This window comes from Stigmatopora nigra, chromosome 3 (genome assembly GCF_051989575.1).
Source record: "Stigmatopora nigra isolate UIUO_SnigA chromosome 3, RoL_Snig_1.1, whole genome shotgun sequence".
In the NCBI taxonomy this organism is placed as follows: Eukaryota; Metazoa; Chordata; class Actinopteri; order Syngnathiformes; family Syngnathidae; genus Stigmatopora; species Stigmatopora nigra.
Window position 1 is genome coordinate 1,452,314 of NC_135510.1, and position 25,187 is coordinate 1,477,500.

The window sequence follows — 25,187 nt, forward strand, 5'->3', positions numbered from 1 at the left end:
TGGCTTTCAATATGCCACAGTAACGCCATTCACAAAATCCATATGGCAGCAACGCGGTTGTGGAACTTCAACCTTGGGAATTTGTCTGTTCATCGTCTTTGTACAGGTAAAATATTTCACCATACCTGGGTTTGCGATTAAGTTATAAATTAGTGCAGGTGGATTGCCACCTCGTGTAAATAAGATAAATGGGTTATTTGCCCAATTAAAAAGTTAATGTCAAGAAGGCAAAAGCGCCGTCCGTGGCTATTCCAGCATTTTAATTCGGCGTTGAAAATGCCTCTTAAGGATTCTGCGCATTCTAAGGAAGTGTTTCCCAACCACTGTGCCACAGCATACTGGTGTGCCGGGAGTGGTGCTCCGGTGTGCCACAGAAAATTATTTACCAAGAACACGTACATTGTAATACAGTGTTCCCTCGCTACTTTGCGCTTCAGCTATCGCGGACTCAGAGCTTCGCAGATTTTTTTCAGGAACAAAATAAATAAAAAATGTAGAGATACTAAATTAAAATTATAAATTACATCATCTTACAAGAAGTGGAAACAAAATATTCAATAAGAATTAGTAATTGCATCAAAGAAATGGTCAATAACATGGTGAAAGTTCAGGAATCGCATTGATGACGTCATGGCTGTTTCCAGGCGCATCTTCACCGCCCAAAAAAATCAATGTTCACAACTCCCAATTACGATGTTTCTTTTGTGCAAAAAAACTGCAGAAGATCCCCCCTACGGAGTACTATGATGTTTTTGCTTGGTGGTGCTTTTGTGTACGTGTTACACGTTTCTTTAAGCATTTTTGAAGAGGCACCCCTACTTCGCGGAAATGCACTTATTGCGGGGGGTCTCGGTCCCCATTAACCGCGATAAGCGAGGGAACACTGTATTCCAAAAGAAAAATCTTAATAATTCGAGATTGAAATTGAAATATGATGAACATTGTACTATATAATAAGATTCAAATCTGAAATGCTATGAGGTTAAAGTCATTTTGTATCTTATTTAAATTTTATTTTTATTTTTTTAATGAAAGACTACAGCGTTTCTTGCTTCATTTACTTATTGATTGCATTTCAATAATGATGTTAACTTGTGTACAGTTGTCTTAATACCCGTTGATGTGACTCACCTGTCTCCCCTGTTTAGGTCCGGTGGGTGTGCTGCTGCTGCTGCGAGGTGTGGGTCCCAGCAGACCACTGCTGCCCAGCAGGCCGAGCCTTGCCCCTGGTAAGCTCCTTGAGGGCATTTGGAACTGCCGAAGGCTTCTACGTGCCATTACACTGCTCCCGACACAGCTTGTGGTGGGGAGTGAGTTAGACTGACCAAATCCACGAATGCTACAAGACAAAACGTGAAATTTAGTTTTTTTTCCCCTTATCCCTTGTATGGGGTTAATTGAAAAAAAATGCCATAAACACATTGAATATTGTAAATAGTGAGTCAAGTGTACTGAATAAAAAAATACATACCTTCTCTGTTGTCGGTAACCGGCAATGTCAAGGAGCGTTTTTCTCGGAATGGATCTGAACAGCCTCTGGACCTGTTGTTTCCATGACAGCAGCCTCTTCTTCTGAGTTTCATTAAAGGACTGATGGGTAAGACAACAGAAGAAAGTTCAGTAGGGTGTGTGAGTCTAATTGATTGTCCAATTCAATGTTGCCAATGTCCAAAAATAGTTTATGTTTAAATTTTAAGGCATATAAATAAATGCCTGCTGTATGTCTATTATTCAGTATCCTTTCAGGCACCACAAAAAATGTAGCAAACCTAACCTAGTAAAATGTCAGACAAAGATGTTTATCAACAAATGTTTACCTCATGTATAAGACACTTGTCAATGAGTTGTAGGTAGGAGCTGATGTTGTCCTCATCTGACCTTGACACCAATAGCTGAGTGCAAACTGAGATACATTTTGGAAATTATTAACTTGTATTGAGTGACAATTTCTACATTGAACAGGTCATTAACTCACCTTTTCCCATAACACGGGTAAACTGACTTGGTAGATCGCCCTCAGCAATGACAGTTGAGCTCGCCTCAGCTTCTCCACCTCCTCCAGTGAGGTGGGACCCAGGGGTAGAGTTTTTGGAATCTGGATTCATGGGAGGGCGCTGCAAGGATTTCTCCTCACCACCACTGAAAGCCTTGATAGGTGTCATGATCATCTGATGAAGTTCTTGCAGTGGTACACGCAGATTACTGCCCTCTAATACGTCCTGGCAGTGGGAAGTAGTACAGATCAAAATAGATGCACGGAAAAGGATTCATTTAAAAAGAGAAAAAACGTGTATAATGAGGTAATCATTTGTTACTTTATATCCATAAAAATATAATTGTTAAAAGCTCAATTTGATTTCTAGCTCTGAGTAAGTGGTTTTCAAAGCAAAACCAAAAATATTAAGCAACAAGTGTCTTTTTAATGATTTTGCTGTGGAATTGTATTAGCAAATTACATGTTTCTGAAAAATGAACTTGGATTACAATGCAGACACACTAAAAAATACATTTAATCTGACTTTACACTAAATTTAATTCTACTTTTGTTTAACATTTTTATACCTTTTGTTCTCCTGGGCGGGTTGGCTGTTCGCCCCACCTCTGCCCTGACGTTCACTATTGATGGGATGTTTGCTTTTGTATTCCCTTCAAAATATTCCAAAAGTGATCCACACAAATTTCCTCACAATAGGATGACGCATGACCATTTGCCAACGAAAAGTAATATATACTCCTCGTAATAGCGAATGCTCCACTATTCGCGCTGAGTGACGGGAAAAAAAAAACAGAAAAAATGCAACGCTCTGTCCGCCCAGTGCTCGTAGATAACTGTTATACACGAAAGAGATGGGGCAAAAAAGACGATAAAATCATAAACAGCCTCTCATGTCTTGGCCACCTGGCTTTCTTGCATCTCAAAATTTGTCTCATATCTAGATATAATGATCTGCTTGAAAATGTACTTGTATCTCGAACTGCTCATATGTCAAGGTACCATTGTACATCTTTCTGGATTAGGTTTTCCGAAAGTTTTGCACTGACACTCAATGAACAGGCTTTGAACACTCAAACATTGCTTACACAAACAATTCCACAAATTTCATGTCTTGCTAACCTGAATGTTACATATCTTAATTGGCGTAAGACAAAAGACAGATCGTGCTCCACTCAGGAAGGGTTACTAGTTTATCAGAGGGGAGCAATGAATTGGCCGTTGAGAGCAGGTATAAAACAACGGCAGAGCTGCCAACTACTCCGAAATTTCATGAGTTGACCCGGAAATGAAAGGCAAACTCTGGGACTACGGACAAGCTCTCTAAAATCCGGAAATCCCCAAAAATTGTCACTATTTTTTTTGGAAAGCAACTATTTCGGAAAAGTACAGTATATTCACGACTATTATGCGCATCATATTTTTAGCCGCAGTTATTGTGATAATTTTTTTTAGTAGTGGTCCATATATAAAGTGCAGTGGATAGTAAGGCGCCCTGTCTATTTTGGAGAAAATTTAAGACTTTTATGTGCGCCTTAGTCATGAGAATACGATATATTAAAAATGTCAATCATTCATTTGGTCACATTCCTTCCAATTTATCCTCACAAGTGTTGCAGGGGCATGAGGCGGAGTACATGCTAATACTAACCTTTTCTAGGCTGCGCAGTAGGCTTTGTCTCTCTTTCAGCTTCTGAATACTAATAACAATCTTGTGCCGCGCTCCTTTGGTGACTTTCTGTCAAAAAAAAAAAATACAACCATCCATGGCAAAATTACTAATTCATCTCTTGAGTAGGTGTCGAGAAAGAAACAGTTCGGATGTTGCTCTCTGATTGCTTTTGTGGAGATGACAGGGTATAGTGTGTGGTGTGTATCATGTTTAGCGTTTCTTGTATCTTCATCTTTTTTTCCTCTCCCAAAAGTTTCTATATCATCACACGTTTAACAAGATGTGCTAGAGATGCTAGCCTGCAACAGAAAGCAATGTAACTGGTCCTATTAGTTCAGTTTCAGGACCTTGGTTTTGTCTGTTTAATTTCATCCCAACGTGCTTGTAGGAGCGATTGTGTGGGACCTATTCTCTTAAGAGCAATCAACAGTACGGGCCGCTATGGAATAGTTATCACAAAATTGTAGCTACTGAGCTGTAATGATGAATGTTAGACACTGAGTGGAAGTAAGGAAGGCTTAAAAACACTATCATAAATTTATTGACCTGGGTTCTCCGTGGAAATTAAATTTAGTAAGGCAGGCATAAATTGAGCCCCAAAGGTATTGGCACTAGCAATGCAACGGTTAACAATAATTAGAAATACCTGTGCCTCGAGTTGATCTTCGGTAAGTGACATCATTTCATCATATGTCATGGTGGAAAATAGTGCTGCATACTTGTGAAGACGGAGACTCTTTAACCATCCAGGAACATCTGCAACAAACACATAAATACTGTCAATTGGCACAGCATTTCATGGTCATGGACAATGGTTATGTAATACAAGAGTAAACACAATTTGAATATTTTTCAAAACATCTTTTAAGAGGTTGGAATTTACATATGCCACCTCAAGGTGAAGTGGTTCTTTTGCCTGACTTAGGTACGCAAAGTCTGGGTTCGATTCCCACTCGGTGGATGTGTGATTTTGAGTGTGAGGGGTTGTCAGTTTCGGTGGGCAGTACAATTGGCTGCCAACCAATTCAGGGTCTCCCCGCTGATGCCCGTGGTTGGCAAGGGTAGGCTCCAGTATCTCCCGTGGCTTTTGTGAGGGTAAGCGGTATGGAGGATGAATAAATGAATGTGTCTATATAGGGGGTAACAATTACAATAAGACAAATATATGCCAATTTGAATAGTATCTTAGAGTTCATTCATTTTTTTGTATCGCTTACTCTCACAAGGGTCGGGGGGACGGAAGCTTATCCCAGCCAACAGACAGCCTGAATTAGTGGCCAACCAATCGCTGGGAACAATGCGTCGGTCAACCAATCACGCTAATTCCAAAGGGCAATAGTGTTTAACCAGAACCCAAAGAAAACCCACGCAAGCCTGGTGAACAGGCATCGGCAATAAATAATTGGTTGAGAATTATTGGAATATTATATATATATATATATATATATATATATATATATATATATATATATATATATATATATATATATATATATATATATATATATATATATATATATATATATATATATATATATATATATATATATATATATATATATATATATATATATGGATATATATATATATGGATATATATATATATGGATATATATATATATATATATATATGGATATATATATATATATGGATATATATATATATATATATATATATATATATATATATATATATATATATATATATATATATATATTTCCATAGCTATATTTTCAGTTGAGCTTTTACAATACAAATATTTATTTTCATGTACTATATGTTGAAAAATGATCAATCATTGGTTGCCGAACCAGAATTACTGGCAGTAATTTTCCTCAGCTACTCTCTGTAGAGCTCAAGAAATTTGCAAATGCATGCGCACAGAAAAACAGGCACCTGCACGCTTACACCCACATTGCGAGCATTTCTCCATGCGTTCAAAGTCAAATACTGTGAGTCTGTGCAGTGCACGCACACACAAACACTCCAGTATGCATAAACCACGTGATCGCAAAGCAGCTAATTATTGGTCGTACCTAGCTCATGCATTTCCCCATTTGACCCCATACGTTGACCGCACGCATTGCACACCACTAGTTGCAAATGCAAAAAAATGCAATTTTCTTCTTGATTTGGGATGGGAACTTAGGGACTACAACCCTGACCCCTTGGATGAGGTATGGGATTCATTAACAGGGTAACATGCAGACTATAGCTATCAGAATCTGATGTTGATTTTTTCGAAACTTTTATGGATTGTAAACGATGCAAAAGTGCTAAAAAACAGTTTATGACAAAAATATTCCCTTTTTATTCTTAGTGAGTTAAACACCAATGTGGTATTTAAATTTCTCCATCCATATATCCAGACAGCTATCCATTCATCATTCACATTTCAATCAAGGTTTTTGGGGTCCTCCTCGATTTTAATGCATCATATATTAAACTGTATGTAGTGGTTGGGGCCGTGGGAGGGCATCATCTAGTCAAGTGCTTGCGTCGCCCGTCCAGCCTCGGTCACACTATTTTTTTTTTAATGAACTACATGTATCATACTCTTTTGAGGGTGCTATGATGAGGGATCGGATTGCTAACCCACTGCTCCCTGACTAAGCTCCCCTATTTTACCGCATACCCCGCAATGTCCTCTGGTGACGATCCTTTCATGGAGCCGGGTTAATAGTTGCCAATCAGGCACTCTGCAATCATAATAGTAGGGTGGTAGGTCCCACTTTTCCTAGTGTGTAGGTCATGGGTTAGGGTCTTCTTCATCTGTGTGGATAGCTACGGTGAGTTATTGGTGGAGGTCACGCCCTCTCTGCCCCGCAGTGGATTGGTGAAACGTGTCACCAGACTCTTAATGGTACACAACACTCATGATGCCAGGAATAATGATAAAATAGCTAAAAGTAGGATGTTGCCTCATAAAAAGTCATTGGTGATTTGTCCCAATAATTGTTTCCTCACTACACATTACTAACATTGCTTCTGTACCTAACTTACTCCATCATATGCCTAACTGACCTCAAATACATTATCTTATACTTCATTATTCCTTCCTTGTAGGATGTCCCCTCAGGAAGAGTAGTCATATAGATAACTACAGTTCTTAGATAAGATAGCATCGTGAGTATTCAATCATTTTGTATCACTATTTTCGCCATTCTTTATTTGACTCTCAAAACATTTTCCTGTTCAACTGCATGGTCTGAATAAACAACAATATAAACAGCCACAGTGACAGTACAGCTAACTCCCATGCGTACAGCTAACTCCCATGCAAGACATTAAAACTGTCATTAAACATTTAACCATTAATTTTTTTCCTGGTGACTCGGTGGAGTAGTAGTTGGCATATGGGCCTCGCCTTTCGTAGATCGAGGGTTTGATGCCATCTGCGTCCTCCGCTTATGATAACTTCCATCAATTTGATCACCGAAATAATCATTTACATTATAATATGCCATTTCATTTATACATGTTTGGGTCAAGCATGAATTAAAAACTACTCCTTTGATAAAGACTATGCTTAGTTTAAATGGGCATGAAATAAATCCCATCCGACTCACCCCTCATGCCGCTACCCTCTTCATGGAAGGAACTGCGATGAAGACTTAAACCTCCTAGACTGGCCTCTTCCAGATGTTCACTTCCTCCACTGCCGGAGGAAGCAATGCTGCTTTGGGGGGAAAGCGGAGCGTGATCGGGGGGTGGGCCTCTACTACTACGTAGATCTTCCTGGGACAACCAGACAGGACCCATAGGATGGTTGCTTGGACCACTCATTGGTGGAGTAAGTGACACTGATCGCTTCAGTGGACTGTGTGGCTGGTTGCCACTTCCACTCGTTAGGACTGTGAGACAAGAAATGTAACGTTTACTCCGATGTTCAAAGTAATGGTAGCTCAAACAAAACAATTCTAAGTTGCATTTGAATTGTTTTGAGCAATTCATTCAACATAGGTTTTACGCAATGAACTTCGAAAGAGAACATCCCCATCTATTTATTAGTGAGTGACAATACAGTAATACCTCAACATACAGATGCCCCGACAAACGAGCAATTTGAGATAACAGTAAAATTTTGGGTAAATATTTATCTTGAAATAGGAGACAAATTTTTGATATACGAGCATAAAGCGGACGCGAGAGGCTGCTCTTTCTGGTCACAACTCCTTCGTGGAATGTCTCTCTGATCGCAACTCCCTCGTGCAATGTCTCAACAAGCACCGGGCGGAGCTTTGCATTTTTTCAGTGTTTTTTTTCCCCGTTCGTCATTGCGAATGGCGAGGCGATCGCTAATACGAGAGTCATATATACTACTCATTGGCAAGTGGCCGTGCGTTATCCTATTGTGAGGACACTTGTGTGCAACATTTTGGGAATATTTTGAAGGGAAGACAAAAGCAAACAACCCTCGATAGGTTGCATTTGAAAATCAGGGTGGAGGTGGGTCAAAGAGAGCCAACATAGGAGAAGAAAGGTATCAAAAGTTAATACAAAATTAGAATTAAGTTTAGTGTAAAGTGAGATTAAATTTATTCTTGAGTGTCTGCATCATAATCCAAGTTCATTTGATTTTGTTTGTTATGTTACGAGCGCGTTGCCATGCAAAAAGTCTCTCTCTCCCCTCACAATGTCCCACTCTCTCTCTCTTGCCCAACCGCAAAATCTGTCTAATTTCAGTACTCTTAGACACATTTTAGTACCATTAAAGCACTAGTTATTTGTTACTTTGTTAATAGATGGTGAATTAGAACAAATAAAAATGTCTTTCCAATCCAATATCCTGTTTTTTTCAGATAGTTGGTACATTCCTATGGGAAACATTTATTTGAGTTACGAGTAAATCGACATATAAGCTCTGTCCCGGAACTAATTAAGCTGGAATCTCGAGATACCACTGTATTTCAACAAAGTTAAAGTCAATCCAATAATACCTAGCAATCCGGATTCCATACTACTATGCTCGTAGGAAAATTAAACTTGGATGGGAATCGGGAGACACCCTGGATTGGCTGACAATCACTTAAAAATGTCAAACAACTACCACTACAGTCAAGCTAATGTATGAGACACTTTCTGGTGTCAAGACAAAAGATTGATATCTGTGGCCAATTTGACGGAGTAAAATGCATCAACTCCTGCCTCTTTTCCTATCCTACATGTGGTCTTAGTGTTGGCGCTATGTATAGTACTTCATGAGGTCTGTTTAAAATAGCTGCCCATCGAACATTTCATGTTCCAGTCCCTAAATATTAGCCATTTACCCTAAATACAGTCTCCCACGTAGGCTGCCTTACAAGGGAAATGATGTATGGCATGCTTTGCTGTGGCTTGGGCTTATGCTCAAACTATGGGCCGTGGTCAAGCCGATTGTCCCGTCAATAGTACATATGGCAGTGAGAGAGAAAATAATATTAGCCTAAAAATTTGTGTAAGCGCTCCGGTTTGTAACGTGTTTACCGTTTCGACTAAAATAGAATAGAATGGTTGCTACACAGATGACTCACACGATCATCATTTAAAAGCCGTATCTGAGGAAAAATTACACACAATTCTTTGTTCTTCAATGCTATACCAATATTTTCCTTTAATTTTGTGCTGTTAATACCTGTGGTTCCTTCATTCTGAAACCTTGAGATGTGCAGCTCCATGGCTCCAAGGAGTATAAAATATAAGATGATATTTCTTAGGCCTGCCAGCAGGGTTTTAAATATGTATTTATTTATAAGCCCTCAGCTGTTTCTTTCATGTCCCAGCAAGAAAAAAAAAACACAGAGCCCTTGCATTCTTTTCTGAAAATATCCTGCTCTGACCATAGTTATGCTTAGTTTGAAAAGGCCAGCCTTCTCACTGTATTCGCTTTCATGTCACACACACACACACACACGCAAACACTGTAGTTACCTGGAGTTGAAGGCTTTTCTCAAAATGCAACTGGTCGACAGACTAACTGCGCTCAGAACATGGTTTTGTGGTTATTTTTCTCCACAGCTTACCAAGAATAATTTATCATCATTGTAATACTAAGTGCAAAACTAGCCATAGTCTTGGCAAAAAAAAACATTGGACGAATGGCTGTTTCTTTCAAAATTATTTTTCAAAATATATCTATATACACATGCATACATACATAAACCGTATTTTCACAACTATAAGGCGCACATTAGTCTAAAATTATCTCCAAAATAGACAGGGCGCCTTATAATCCAGTGCGCTTTATATGGGGACCAATACTAAAACTGTTATCACTATAAAATAAAATTAATCATTCGATAGGGTACACCATCCTCTACAACTCTCACAACTACGGCAAGCAGCCCTAACTCCACTATTTTGCGGTAGAAAAAGTACTGGGCAGTGCCTGGTGGGAAATGTAGTTATTTTGTCAATACACCCAATGGATTGTGGCTTGTAAACATCGACATCAACACAGCTTGACGAAGCATGGAAAAGTTACGCTAGCTACCAGCTAGACACTATTTGCGAATGGATTGTGGCCTGTATACATCGACACAGCTTTACGAAAGGTGGCAGGGCAGAAAGCCCTCTTTTTTCCCTGCGCATGCGCGTTGTGCGTTTTCTGGTCCATGTGTAGGCGAATCACGTGTGAAGAAACCGTTCAGTGCTCTCAGATATCTGTTATAGACGAGAGATGCGCCAAAAAGACCTGGCTATCTTGCATCTCAAAATTTTTCTCGTAACTAGAGATACCTATTTGCTCGAAATGTTCCTTGTATCTCGAGCTGCACGTATGTAGAAGTGTTCGTATGTAGAGGTACCACTGTACATATATTCACACACATACACATTGATACACACCTACACACATACACATTGATACACACCTACACACATACACATTGATACACACCTACACACACACACATTGATACACACCTACACACACACATTGATACACACCTACCCACATACACATTGATACACACCTACACACATACACATTGATACACACCTACACACATACACATTGATACACACCTACACACATACACATTGATACACACCTACACACATACACATTGATACACACCTACACACATACACATTGATACACACCTACACACATACCCATTGATACACACCTACACACATACCCATTGATACACACACACACACACACACACACACACATTGATACACACACACATACATTGATACACATACACTGATACACATACACTGATACACACACATAAATGGGGTAGACATCTTACGAGCTTTCCGACTTTGTGCGAAAAACATCCAGAAAATTTGTTCTAGAGTGTGGGCTTAGTGGCTCAACATTCACATTGGCATGGTTTGGCACTGCTTAAAGAATGGGTGCCCAATACGTCAATAGCGCTCTAACAGCAGATTACAAACCGCCAATTGATAGATTGCCCGACAATCAAATTTCACACAAAGGGGACAAATAATCAAGTTGAAAGTGTCATGAATTCTGTGCTAAACTTACTGAAGTTCATGGACAAAATGAAAGCTAACCATCCACTTCCCAAAAATAACAATAGAAATTGAACATGATATATAACAAAGGAAAGTACACTTACTGGCATTGCCACTTCCACCAGTTCCTAATGTGTTGATGGTTGCTGGCACAGAGGATGATGGGTAGAGAGGCAGGTGTCCATTCTCACAGCCCTGCTGCTGCCAGCTTCCCCCCAGCCCTGAATCTCTGCTGCTTTGCCACCCATTGAGGCGATCATCTGAGCCATAGCGTTGGTGGTGATGCAACCCATATGGGTTACTTGAAGAGGAACTGTTTGTGGAGGATCCCGATGATGTGAGGGTAGATGGTGGAGTGGACTGACGGTGATGTGGGCCAGCGGGCGATGGCCTTTCGAGTGAGTCTCCTGTGGCAGCAGCCCTTTCCTCCAGGTGGTTGAGCCACAAAGCCAATGCAGCACGGTCTTCGATGGAGGTGGCAGGGTGGATGAGGGCATAGGACAAGAGCTGGCGAGACTCTTCTAGGTGACGGCCACGTTCAATTGTGTGCGCAAGTATGCGTGGTAGCAAGCGCATATATTCGCCCTTGGCTTCTACATTGCCTGGTTTAAGCAGTGGCAAATGGTTGAGGACAAGTGAGATGACAAGTTCTTTTGCCTCGCCTTGCCACTGGCTGATTACCTCTGTAGGAAGACAAAGAGAAGAGAACAGAACATGGTCACACTCTTCAAAATTTTTATACAATGTCAATAAACTCCAACATTTTTTAGAGGTTAATTTTAGGGCAATAGATAAAATAATTTAATTTGTATGTATTATCTTAAGTTTTATTTTCTAAAACTCCAAAAGGGATAGCCATTAGGTACATTTGATTAAATAATTATTTAATGATGAGAAAAACTTTGCATTGTACAGTAATTCCTCGATAACCGTGGTTAAATGTACACCAGACATGGCCGCGATAAACGAAAAACCGCTAAGTAGGGTCCCCTCTATTTAAAAAATATATATAATTTTTATTTTTATATATATATATATATATATATATATATATATATATATATATATATATATATATATATATATATATATATATATATATATATATATATATATATATATATATATATATATATATATATATATATATATATATATATATATATATATATATATATATATATATATATATATATATATATATATATATATATATATATATATATATATATATATATATATATATATATATATATATTTACTCAAATGCTGAGTCCTAGTAGCAAGCAGAGGACAGGGGAGTGGCTTCCACTTGCAAGTTTTAGTGTGTATTTTCACATTTTTATGAACTTAGAAAAACATAATTTTATTTTTTTTTAAATCCCCCCAGAAAAATCTGCAATGTAGTGAAGCCGCGATATTCAAAAGATTACTGTATACAGTGGTACCTCAACCTGTTCAATTGTAAAAATGTATGTTTCAGTACAGCACATTAGCCTACTGAAAGTCAGCATCACAGCTAAAAATAAACAAAAATATGACTAATGAGACGACGTCACGTCATGCAATGTCCTTTTTTTTGCCATCCAAAGATTTCCTTTATGTAAACTGGACAGCAAGGTGGTGGACTTCTAAACATAATATTGAGGTCATGGCTATTGTTGTTAGAGGGCTGTAGTTAGCCATGATCTTAGACAAGCACTAGAAAAGGTCAGGGGAACAGTTTTGGAAAGCTCTCTAAAAAGTAGAAAGGACCAAACAGGACACAGCATAACTTCCATTTTGGGAGACTTATGATTGCATGAATATGAACATGACCTTAATGATCTCATCTCCTTTTGATATATGAAGTCAATCTAAAACATATTTGTCTCTATGCCAAATATATTTAAGCCATGGTGAGGCAAAACTTTTTGCAACAATGTTCACTTGCTATGACTGAATACATCACTAGAATACTGATGTAGCAGATGGAAAGACTCAAACACTTAAGTCGACAAGGTTTACTTTCATTTTTCAAGAAATAGACAAGGTTTAGGAGGGGCCCCCCAAAAAACAAATATATGGTTGGAACTCTTATTCTTGGTTCGCTATTTACTCCCTCGCATCCAAAGGTTTTCAGAAAAGATATGATAGAAAATCAATAACATTCTCAAGACATACACAGGTTCAAATATGATCCTATTCAGTCCAAATTCAGGCCTTTTAAATTGCATTGGCCTTTTCAACGTGACAGGAAATACCACTTTAAGAGTCACAGAAACTATTATCTATTCAAAGTAATGTTGAATATTTCAAAACATGGGATTTTACTTTTCCTTCGTAAGATGAGAAGAGGGAGTTAGCATCCCACACTCTAGTGATGATGTAATTCTTAATTCCATTCATTTGAATGAAGCACGCTTAGGCCAATTGAGAATCTAATTTTAATGTTTATTTCTGAATGGCTGGAAAGCATTAAACGAACAATTGGCCATGAGCAACCACAGCTTGTGATTTTGAGGAAAAGCTCATCTACAACTGTAAAAACGTAGAGCAGTTGCCTTCTCAGTAGACCACCTCCAAACTGTGCTTTGCTGCTAAAAATATATATTTTAAAGTTTTTAGTGTTTACAAAAATTGACCCAATTACAGTACCTACACAGTGGCCTTAGAGCATCGGCCTCACAATTGTGGGGTCGAGCGTTTGATCCCAGGTCGGTCCTCATTGTGTGGAGTGTGAATGTTCTCTCCGTTCTTGCATGGGTTTTCTCCGGGTACTCTGGTTTCCCCCCACACCCTAAACCCCTGCTGGGCAGGCTGCTTGAACACTCTAAATTGCCCCCTAGGTATGAGTGCGAGTGTGAATGGTTTTCTGTCTCCTTGTGGCCTGCAATGGGTTAGCCACCGATTCAGGGTGTCCCCTCCCTGGTGCCCGTAGTTACCCTTGTGAGGAAAAGAAAAAGAATGAACGAATACTTGGCTACTAAGGCAACAGCATACTTTTATAGAGGGAAATTACTGCTCATGCACTTGAAATATTGTAAAAGAACAAGAGACAGATTCATTACCAAATTAACACTAAGTAAGCAGAGAGATCACTCAATCTTAGGCAACCTCAACCACCATAGAACTATGTGAAAAGACATCAGATTTCTTCCCTTCTGCTCCAGTTAAATAATCTTTGATCACACCCTGAAGTTGAACGTGTTAAGTGGAGATTGGGGAAGAGGAAATGAGGTGTGGCTAAGTTATGACAATATACTACCTGAGAAGCAGAACTGTGGTTCAACCTTGTAAACTCAATCTTCCTCATTATGCACTAGAGTTGAAGATAATGAATCAAGTAGTCTAAATCCCAATTTACAATGAAACAAAAATAATTCATTGTAAAAAAAAAATGCAAATCAGTACGACCTTCTCAAACAACTGAACCTCAAGTATCTCAGTTTGACAAATGATGGGTGTCATGCTACCACAACCATTGCAGCCCAGTGACAGACACGGAAACAATGTGATTTTTTTAGCACATTTGTTACACATCGCTGACTTGCAAACATTAACGGAGCCCAATAGGGATACATACTTACACACTTGTGGAGACCACTAGACATGTGACTCCTTTCTATCTAAATATAGATGATATATCAAGCACACAAAGACAAAGAGATAACATGAATATTGTCTTATTGGTTATCAACACGACTGACTACACGATCCAAAAAATACTGTATGTAAGGACGCTTGATCGTGAAGAAATGTATTGTTGGTAATATACTACATGGTGAAGTTTTGTCCAAACCCTGTGTTATAACTGTGAAAAGGTAGTGAATCCTTTCAAATTAAAGTGTCTAACACGCTTGTCTGTCCTTTTCAACTCTGTAATGTTATTTATTGTTGTTACCAAGTTGCAGAGTTCACTTGCTTGTTGATTCAACACCACATTTGGAACAGCCATTTCAGTTTTCCAACTACCAAAGATAGACCAGATGTTTAATTTAGAAATGAGTTCAGACACAAAAATATGCTTAAATTGTTGGAATACCCCTTTCTAAAAAAGAAAAAAAAAAAAAATTATATATATATATATATATATATATATATATATATATATATATATATATATATATATATATATATATATATATATATATATATATATATATATATATATATATATATATATATATATATATATATATATATATATATATATATATATATATATATATATATATATATATATATATATATATATATATATATATATATATACACACACACACACACACACACACACACACACACATAAATAAATAAATATAACCTTCGTCAGACAAAGCTATTGAATACCAAAAGCTACAAATTTGGAGATGTTGGTCAAGCAGAAAAGGTAATGGGCCTGTGATGAGGGTGACTTAAGGAGAACAAAATAGAAACGGTGAGTGGGAGGAGAAAGAAAGGAAACATTCCCGCTGCTGCTTTCCGAGTGGATTCTACAGCTCAGCAGTGGGGAATGTGCTGGCATACCACGCAGTCTATTGCTGAAGAATGCAGTGATTCCTAATGGACCCGTAGTTGAACTTACTAACACATGCACATACAATGATCTGGGCAAAAGTAACTAAACAGTAGACAGGATGCTGAACAGTACAGGGTGCTGATGTTGCCAAAATACAGTTGTCGATATGTAGTCTTGAACACAAAATACTTCTGGTAAGACAGAACAGGGATTCCCGGCATCAAAATGGACAACTATTTACCAATAACAAAAATGTTGCCCATTCAAACGTCTGCTCAAATATCTGCTCTTAAAATAACGTGCACAGTATAGCAGGGCATGTTGGGCCTTATTAGTGGTCTTTTATTGAGTAAAATACTGTTCATATGACAGACGTAGGATTCAGCCTTTTGAAGCAATACCACTACATTGTGTGGAAAATTAAACACCGCAGTGGTTCTCAACCTTTTTTTTTTCAATGCAGATTAGTAAAGATTGTCCTGTTTTTTCCTTGTTCTGGGGGACAGGGTGCACAAGAGCAAAAGACAGAGGCAGGGAATGCAACATGATTGCAAAAGAAAGATATCCTAAACTTTGGTGGAGTTAGTGGTTATCGCGCGTCAGCCTCACAGCTCTGGGGTGCTGGGTTCAAATCCAGGTCATTTCCAACTGTGGGGAGTTTGCATGTACTCCCCGGGCCTGCGTGGGATTCCTCTGGGTACTGCAGCTTCCTTCCACACTCCAAAAACATGCATGGTAGGATGATTGGACACTCTAAATTGCCCCTAAATAAGAGTATTAGGGTGCATGGTTGTCCGTCTCATTGTGCCCTGCGACCGGCTGGCCACTGATTCAGGGTGTCTCTCGCCTCTGGCCCGGAGACAGCTGGGATTGGCTCCAGCAACCCCCGTGACCCTAATGAGGATAAAGTGGTTGAGAAAATGAGATGGGATGAGACATAAGCACCAATTAATGTATTTTTCATTGTTACACATGTCTGACTTTTCACATTTTAAATAGGGGAGTGAGATTGAGACAGATGTGCTAGTTTTGGAAAAACACGATGTGAGTAGCCACTTTTCAAGCATCCCAAACCTAAAAAATTACATGTATGTAACGGCCCAACTGACATACAGTGCATTCATTTCGGTGCGACAAGCTGCAACGGAGGAGGCCAAAAATGGAGGACCATTTATATATAGCAGCAGCAAGGCTGCTTTTTGAACACGACCATGGGCCGGGTGATTGCCAGGGGGCAGTCATCTTCAGCCGCACCCCTGAAGCTGCCACCCGGGGAACGGCGACCACAAAGTTCGGCTGAAGCTTGGAGGCTTGGCCAACTAACTCGAGCCTTCAACTCAGATGGGACCGAAAGTAGATCCTGTGGCAACTCAGACCTGGAAGAGGACCAGCTTAGCTGGGTGGATGTGGAGCAGCGACGCGTCAAAAATGGGAAACGCAACTTAATCACAGTGCGTTATCAGCCATATTTGTTGAGGAGCACGAGTGAGTGTGTGTGTGTGTGTGTGTGTATAGGTGCATTAGTGTTGACAGATTGGCCGTGTGTCCGCAGAACTGGTTGTGTTGGACTGTCTTTCTGATCTGGCAACGTTGAAGTGCAACGCGCCACTGGCTTATGATTTCTGTACTTGAGCATTGACGTGTGCATGAGGTCTAAAGTGTTAAAATTTCTCTGGCAGCTCAGTACAAAATGGCTTACGGACTGGTGCTAGTTGATTGGTTTTGGACCACTGAACTACTGTTAGTTGCATTAGAAGATGTATAGAAACCTTAATCCACATCCGACATAAAATAGGTTGTAGTCATGTCACACAGCCCAATGCCATGGAAAAGCATTTAAAGATGCATCCAAACCATCAACCTATACCAGAGCATTAGCCCGTCAAAGAAATATCCTATTCCTGTTACTGTAGATCGTCAAGTTCATAAGGGTACGATATTGAGCAGATAGGGCATGTTTTTCTGACACGGCAAAGTTCTTAATGTAAATTGAAAGGTAGAATACACCTAGAAGATGTTCCCCGTCAAATTACAAGGCACAACATTGTCTTTGATCGAGTTAAAGATGTAATGATGCCAAACATTTGTGATTAGAAATTAAAAGAACTACTCCCCAAGGAAATCTTAAATAAGTAACAAGACCGCCTTGTAATTTTCCAAGCACTCATGAGTCAGTGCATCTCCAGCTGTAATAACAGTGCACTGATTCAGTCTTACTAATCATACATCCATATTCTCATTTCAACTAGTCATTTGATCATAGGTATGCAAGATTGCATTTTACATTGACTTTGTATTCTAAAATATGTGAATTCCAGATTACAATCCATTCTTTACAGGAGAAATATAACGGTGCTCTTTTTTTTTTTTTTACACCAAAGTGGGAAACACCTGCCAATGACAAAATATTTGTGTTGCTCTTTACAGGAAAAGGAAAGGCATCATCACAGCTACTGTTCATGGAGGCATCCTGTTAAAAGGTTTTACCAGATAACTGCACTTCAAACAATTTGATATTTTAAAAAGGGACACAGAGAGCTGGAGCAATGTCCTCAAGGGCCGCTGTGGGTTACAGTTTACATTGCATTTCCAGGTAAACTTCTGAAATTCCGGGGTAGTTGGCAGCTAGCTCTGCAACTATTTCATTTATAATGGTTATTTCGCAGGAAGCTTTAAATTCATTGCAATGTAAGATTAAAACTTATTTTTAAGTATTTGTGTATAAAAAATCTAAGTTTATTTAAGTTAAGTTTAAAGTTTATGTTATATTACGAGCACGTCCGTCAAGTCTCTTTCCTGTCTTTTCTTCTCTCATCGGCGCACTGCGTTACCGTCTTTCTGTACAGACGTCACATTTTATAACCACCAGATAGGTATTTGTTACTTTGTGGTGAATTAGAACCAATGAAAAGATGTTTTTCCATAGTAATAGTCTGTTTTGGTGTTTTGTCAGAGTGTGGGAATAAATTAATTTGTATTTAATTCATTTCTATGGGGAAAATTGATTTGAGATTCGAGTAAATTGGCATATGCCAAGATGGCGCATGCCAAGATGGCGCCGTTCACACGGGAGTCAGTGGCAATGGCTCTGAACACTCGTATGCTTATCATGTTTTACAGCCCTTCTATCTTTTTTTTTAATTACATTTTAATATTTCTTAATTAATTCCTTTTTACTTTGGGTTGTACTTTATACTTTTTACTTTAATGTTTTTACAACTTTCCTTGTTCTGTTAGCCTGGCTTGTTTCGGCTACTTCTTTTTAGGAACCATTCAGCCATGCCTACGCTGTCACACATGGGACTAGCTGTTACAATACGCAGCAGAAGAAGCAACACCTCGGTGTCGCCGGAGATTCGGAGCTGGACAAAAGTATTGGGAGAAGAGGCAACGCTTCTGACCAACCATTCCACCATGGGATAAGATGGAAGAGCTGTCGGCACTTACCAGAGCTGTCGGCGCTTACCAGGAACAGGGTGAGGCGGTCTACTCTGCTACTGTCGTCTTCAGCTCCAGACTACTGAGGAACTGTACGGATAATCTTGTAAGAGTGACTCTTAATGATCCCATTTACTTTGATTTGCTTTGTACTTTCTGTTTTTGCATTGTTGTTCTGCGTCCTTTGCGACTGTACTGTCTAACTTATAACAATGCCATTTCTTGCTACTGTCACAATGAAATTTCCCCAAAAACGGGATGAATAAAGTTATCCAATCGAATCCAATATGAGCTCGATCCCGGAACGCATCAAGCTCCTACCTCAAGGTATTACTCTATAACAGTAAGCATCCTTAAACACTGTTCATGAATATTATATACTCATTAAAAACAACACTATACAAAATACAACAAAGAAAACAAAATTGGAGTCAATTAAGGTAGAAACTATCGTCAACCCGTTAGTATTCTTGTTAATGCACCATAAGTCCCCAACACTGGATTATCATGATGTTCAGAATATAGAACATAATGACTTCAGTTTGACACCGGACTACAATACCGAAAGGCCACCCAAAAATGACAAAAACCTTTTAATCCCCTATTTAATTTAGATTGAGATCCATCCATTTGATAAACTCTTATCATAAAATAGAATACTCAAATTAAAAAAATATTATTTCATTCCAGTGTATATTCATTTGACATTAAATATATGCATTGTGAAAAAAAGGAAAATCCAAGTAAACATTCATTGCTTCCGTTACGTCTGGCCCAATCGCACCTGAGACAGGCTCCAAGCTATCCGCGGCTTAGTTACATAATCACTTCCCAAATTCCTACCTTAAACGACACACTTTTCCACATCTCTTCCCCATTCACTCTCCACTTGCCCATCTCTGACGCATAAACATATTCCCACCAAAGTCAAGTACTAATAGCTGCCAAGCTTATTTTCCCCATTTCCCCACAGCTGACAAAAAGGGCTTTTAGTGTAGAAACATCAAGAAAGAGACAGCCTTATTTCATTTTCCCCTCTGGTCTCTTTGGCAGGCTCTCTGTTCCCATTCCTGAGGTTCAGTATGAATTCATAGAACTAACTGTCAATTTCCAGAAATAAACTGTTTGCTCATGCGCGGGTGCTATGAAATGCTTGGTGTCCTAAAGAGTTTTCTTTTAAATGCTGTCACTTGAAGGAAGTAAAGCTTACAATCAACCAATCATCAGGAAGAGTTTATAGAACCAGTGTGAAACTGTGACAGGCACTGTAAAATAACACAGTGCCACTTTTTAAGGTGTAATGCACCTATTCTTTAAAAGCTTTACACACCACCACACAGCTTCAGTGGCCATCCAATTCAGTCACACATTTTGTCAAATCAACTTCAACTTAAAGGTGTCCTCACCTGAACTTTATTAGAGCTCGAGAATACCATGGGCTCTCTTTGGGGGGGCTGTTGCCCTCCTGGTTCGTAGCTGCTTATTGGACTCTGTAAGCAGTCGTTATTTCCTTGCTCCGCAAGAGACGTAGCAGCGTTAAGGTGCTGCGCCGTGTTTCCCAAACCCATTGGTCAGGGCGCCTTGGTCAAGCTAATGGAAAGGCACTGGATCCAAGAGTGTGGATGTTCTCCCCACAAATGGATCCCTGACACAGTGGTCCTGAAATGCCATGTATAGGTGGGTGGTGCTGAACCCACCCTTCCTTAGTGTGCTGGCCCATCAACTCTAAACACCAGATGCCTCACATGCATGTGATTTGTTGAATATTCCCTACTTTTTTTTACTACTTTTCATACTGGCAACTACAGCTTCTACCACATCCCCAAATCATACATGAAAGGCTGAATGCACATTCTAAATTCTCCACAGGTGATTGTGAGAAGGAGGGATTGCTTCTCTCATTGAGCCCAGCGATTGCCTGGGAATTAGAGTTTACCCTGCCTCTTAGCAGCATACCATATACTACATCATTTTGGCACCTATATGAAACTACAAGTACATTTATCAAGGAGTGTATTTATTAATTAACACAGTTGCAGGCATATGCAGACTATAATAAATTAATATCTAAAAGTAATCTATAAAAAAATGTAAATACTGGACTGTACTCACAGTGAAAATAGTTCCCCTCTGCTTGGTTTAAATGATTAAAACAAAAACTGGTTATTGGAGCTTAAGTCCAAGTCTTCTTCGTCAGATTTGAGAGGCATTTTTCTTGTACAAGTATTGCTGTTGAATTTGTCTTTAGACTGACAAGACAATTGTTAAATTCAATGGCTGCGACCACATTGTCATCGGTTTCCTTAAGTGGGGAAGTGAATGCACATCCCCACTGAAGGAAACCGATGACAATGTGGTCGCAGCCATTGAATTTAACAATTGTCTTGTCAGTCTAAAGACAAATTCAACAGCAATACTTGTACAGGAATGTGTCTCACTTTCAACCGAATGTACCCCATTAACATTAACAAAGTTTCTACCAGCTGAATTTATCAAATTGTTTTGAAAGCCATTTATGCTGCAATAGCGTGTTACAACTTTAGCACATCAAGGAAAATCAATATTTAGGAAGTATTTTCTAGCGCGACTCAAAATAGTCTTTTTCCTCAGGTGCTGATAGCGATGCAAAATTCACTATTATATACGCCGCGCCCATTTTTTATCCTTCAGAAAAAAACCTGCGATGTAGTGAAGCCGTGAAGTGCAGGACCACAGTACATAATGATGAAACGTCATATTAACATGCAGCTCATTGAGCTAATTTGCATATTAAATGGCCTTTTAATAACACTTTAAATACCATATTTTCACGACTATAAAGCGCACACAAGTCTTAAATGTTCTCCAAAATCGACAGGGCGTCTTATAATCCAGTGCACTTTATATATGGACCAAACTAAAATTGTTATCACGATCAAATAAAATAAATCAGTCGATAGGACAACTACGGCAGGCAGCCCCCGACTTTACTATTTTCCCGTAGACAAAGTACTGCGCAGTGAATGCTGGGATATTTAGTAATTCTTTGGGCAATACACTCAATGGTTTGTGGCCTGTATACATCGACATCCATTCAGATTGACGAGAAATGGAAAGCACCGTTGCAATGTTGCGCTAGCTACCAGCTAGCTACTATTTGCGAATGGATTGTGGCCTGTATACATCAACATCAATACAGCTTGACGAAGCAATAGAGGCGTCGTCAGAGAACTTCTGGAGGTGGCAGGTGTCTGAATCATGTTTGAAGTCTGATGTGTAGAGGGAGAAGAGGAGTGGGGAGAGCACGGTGCCTTGGGGGGCTCCCGTGCTGCAAACTCCACATCAGACGTACAGTCCTGGAGTCTCACATATTGTGGTCTGTCAGCGAGGAAGTTGATGATCCATGCAGCTAGGTGGTTCCCTACTCCAGCCTATTTCAGTGTCTCTCTCAGTAAGACCGGCTGAATGGTGTTGAACGTACTGCAGAGGTAAAAAAAAAAAACGTAATTCTCTCACCGTGCTTCCCGTGTTCTCTAGGTGTGAAAGAGACGTGTGCATCAGGTAGTTTGTAGCCTCTTCCACACCAAGACCTGGACGATAGGCGAACTACAGAGGGTCTAGCTCTGCATTCATCAGGGGGCTGAGGTGATTGAGGATGATTCTCGCCAATGTCTTGATCAGGTGAGAGGTTAATGCTACCGGCCTGAAGTGGTTTAGCTCCATGGGGTTTGCAGTCTTTGGAACTGGGACCACACAGGAAGTTTTCCACAAGGTGGACTTCTTCTGCAGACTGAGGCTGAAGTTGAAAATATGCAGAATCACTTTGCCAAGCTGATTCGCACAGTCTCTCAGTAGTCTGGAGCTGAGGCCATCTGAATCTGTTAAAGAACTGATTCAGTTCGTTGGCCCACTCCCTGTTTCCGGACTCCGGGTCTTTCACCGTTGCCTCCATAGCCCAAAATCGTCTTCAAGCACCTCCATACCTCTTTGGTATTGCCTCTCTAGAGTTGGTTCTCTAGCTTCCTCCTGTAGATCGTCTTTCCCTTCCTTATCTCTCTCTTCAGCTCCTTCTGGGCAATTTTCAGACTCTCTTTCTCCCTAGACTTAAAAGCCTGCTTCTTCTTGTTCAGGAGGGCCCTTAGATCCCCCATGACCCACGGCTTATTATTGGAGAGACAACGGACCTTCTTGGAGCGTACAATGTTCTCAACACAGAAGTTAATATAATCTGTGATGCAGTGGGTCAGGCTGTCAATGTCTTTTCCATGTGAATTGCACAGCACCTCTCAGTCAGGTGGTCTTTGAATTTGGTAATAGTCTTGACAGTGTCAAGACAACAACAACAGCAATATTTGTACAAGAAAAATGCCTCTCAAATCTGAAGAAGAGGACTTGGACTAAAGCTCCAATAACAAGATTTTGTTTTAATCATTTAAATCAAGCGGAGGGGAACTATTTTCACAGTGAGTACAGTACAGAATTTACATTTTTTAATTTATAGATTAAATTTAGATAATACATTACAGTCTTTGCATATGCCTGTAACTGCCATAGTTAATAAATACACTTCTTGATACCTGTACTTGTATTTTTTTATAGGTGCCAAAAAATGAAGTATATGGTACGCAGTGATAATGTTTGATCCTACATTGCAGTTTTTCGATTATCACGGTCATGTCTGGTCTACATTATCAATGAAAGTGAGGGATTGGTGTAGTAATTTTTGCACAAATGTATCCCCAGTGCAACCCTTCTGCTTGAAGGCTCAGCTTGCGTATCACTAGTTGTGACTGTCACAAATAATCTTTTGAGCTGCGATAACATGAATGGCAAGAACCTGGATATGTTTTTTTTAGAATTATTTTTTTTTTTAAATAAAATATTCATGTTAAATATTTTCCCTCGAATTTACACTGAAACAGCTTTTATTGTACAATAACAGTAATCTATTTTAGACGCTATTTTTTTTAATTGTTTAGATTTTTTTCAGTATTGTTAAAAATGTTTTGAGTGTGGAACTTCAATGAAGTCTGACTTTTTTTTTTACAAATTTGTATTTAAGTTTTGAGATCCTCCATTATTAACATGAGTCAAGTAGTTTTACACATCTACACACAAGTATTCACACTGTCAACTGGGGGAAACTGAAGCGGAATATTTGCATTGAATCCATATCTGATTTTAAAATACACATCAAATAACGCAAAGCCATGACGAATATTTCAAAATAGTTCATAGTCAAGTATTGGTAGAAAATCTGAGTTTGAAAATAATTATGATAATCATACCTCCCTGTGATTAATTTGAGGGTAAAATTAATTAACCTCAGGCTAGATTCTTAAATGTTGGTGCTTGCTGATTTGACTCAGTTCTGACAACGCGTTCTAGAGGAACATCATAAATGGTCAATTTATGACATCACTCCACCCTAATGATCCAGTCATGAAGCTACTTAACAAAGTTACTAAACCCCAACTGTGAGTTTACATGCTTTGAAAAGTTATTTACTATAAAGGTAACTTATTCTAATTCTGGTCTATTCCTTTAAACTCAACTTGACATGGTTTATTGTGTGGCTTATTTTTAACAAACCAGAAATTCCAATACATGTTTTGCTATTTTTCCCCCCAAACACCAAACAAGCCTTGGCTACGCATAGCCAATTAGTATTAATAAAAATACTTCCAAAGAAATTATGAACTACTGCCTTAGGAGAAGGAAAATGTAGCTTATTTCATTCATTTGCTTCACTATGTGCAAGTGTTTGGATCAAAGCTCTGGGCCATTATCATCGTATGTCAACCAAGGAAAGCCCACTTCCTCTGAAAACACTGTAAGCCAGCAGATGTGTAATGCAGATGTTGCCATGGGTACGACACTACCTCCAACATTGCAATCGCAGGAGTAACAGTTCCTTCAATTTTTCATGAGACACAATTTACCAGGGTTTGTTTCCATGGACACGCCGTCGACTAGCGCAACAAAACTTAGCCCTGATAACATTTGAGTCAGTGATTTTCAAATGGTGGGGTTCAAAGCGATACCTTTAGGGAGGTGGGCTAATCACAAAGCAATGGGTGGGAGCATTAGAAAAACATACTTTTTTTGCTAGAATAAATTGTAATTGCACGTT

At 39.1% G+C, this 25,187-nt stretch overlaps 1 protein-coding gene across 4 annotated transcripts in view; it reads right to left on the minus strand.

Annotated features, from left to right (window-relative positions):
• The window catches only part of samd4a (sterile alpha motif domain containing 4A), a 63,776-nt gene that overhangs the window by 19,045 nt on the left and 19,544 nt on the right, over window positions 1-25,187 (minus strand). For 3 of the 4 annotated variants that reach the window (XM_077714041.1, XM_077714042.1, XM_077714043.1), the window contains 8 exons: window positions 11,241-11,819; window positions 7,236-7,520; window positions 4,312-4,421; window positions 3,645-3,731; window positions 1,976-2,219; window positions 1,818-1,903; window positions 1,472-1,590; window positions 1,132-1,339 (listed from right to left, as the gene is read on the minus strand). In XM_077714041.1, coding sequence (XP_077570167.1) covers window positions 1,132-1,339; window positions 1,472-1,590; window positions 1,818-1,903; window positions 1,976-2,219; window positions 3,645-3,731; window positions 4,312-4,421; window positions 7,236-7,520; window positions 11,241-11,819 — 1,718 coding nt within the window. The remainder of the gene's footprint in view (window positions 1-1,131; window positions 1,340-1,471; window positions 1,591-1,817; window positions 1,904-1,975; window positions 2,220-3,644; window positions 3,732-4,311; window positions 4,422-7,235; window positions 7,521-11,240; window positions 11,820-25,187) is intronic. The other variant, XM_077714044.1, reaches the window with a different exon arrangement.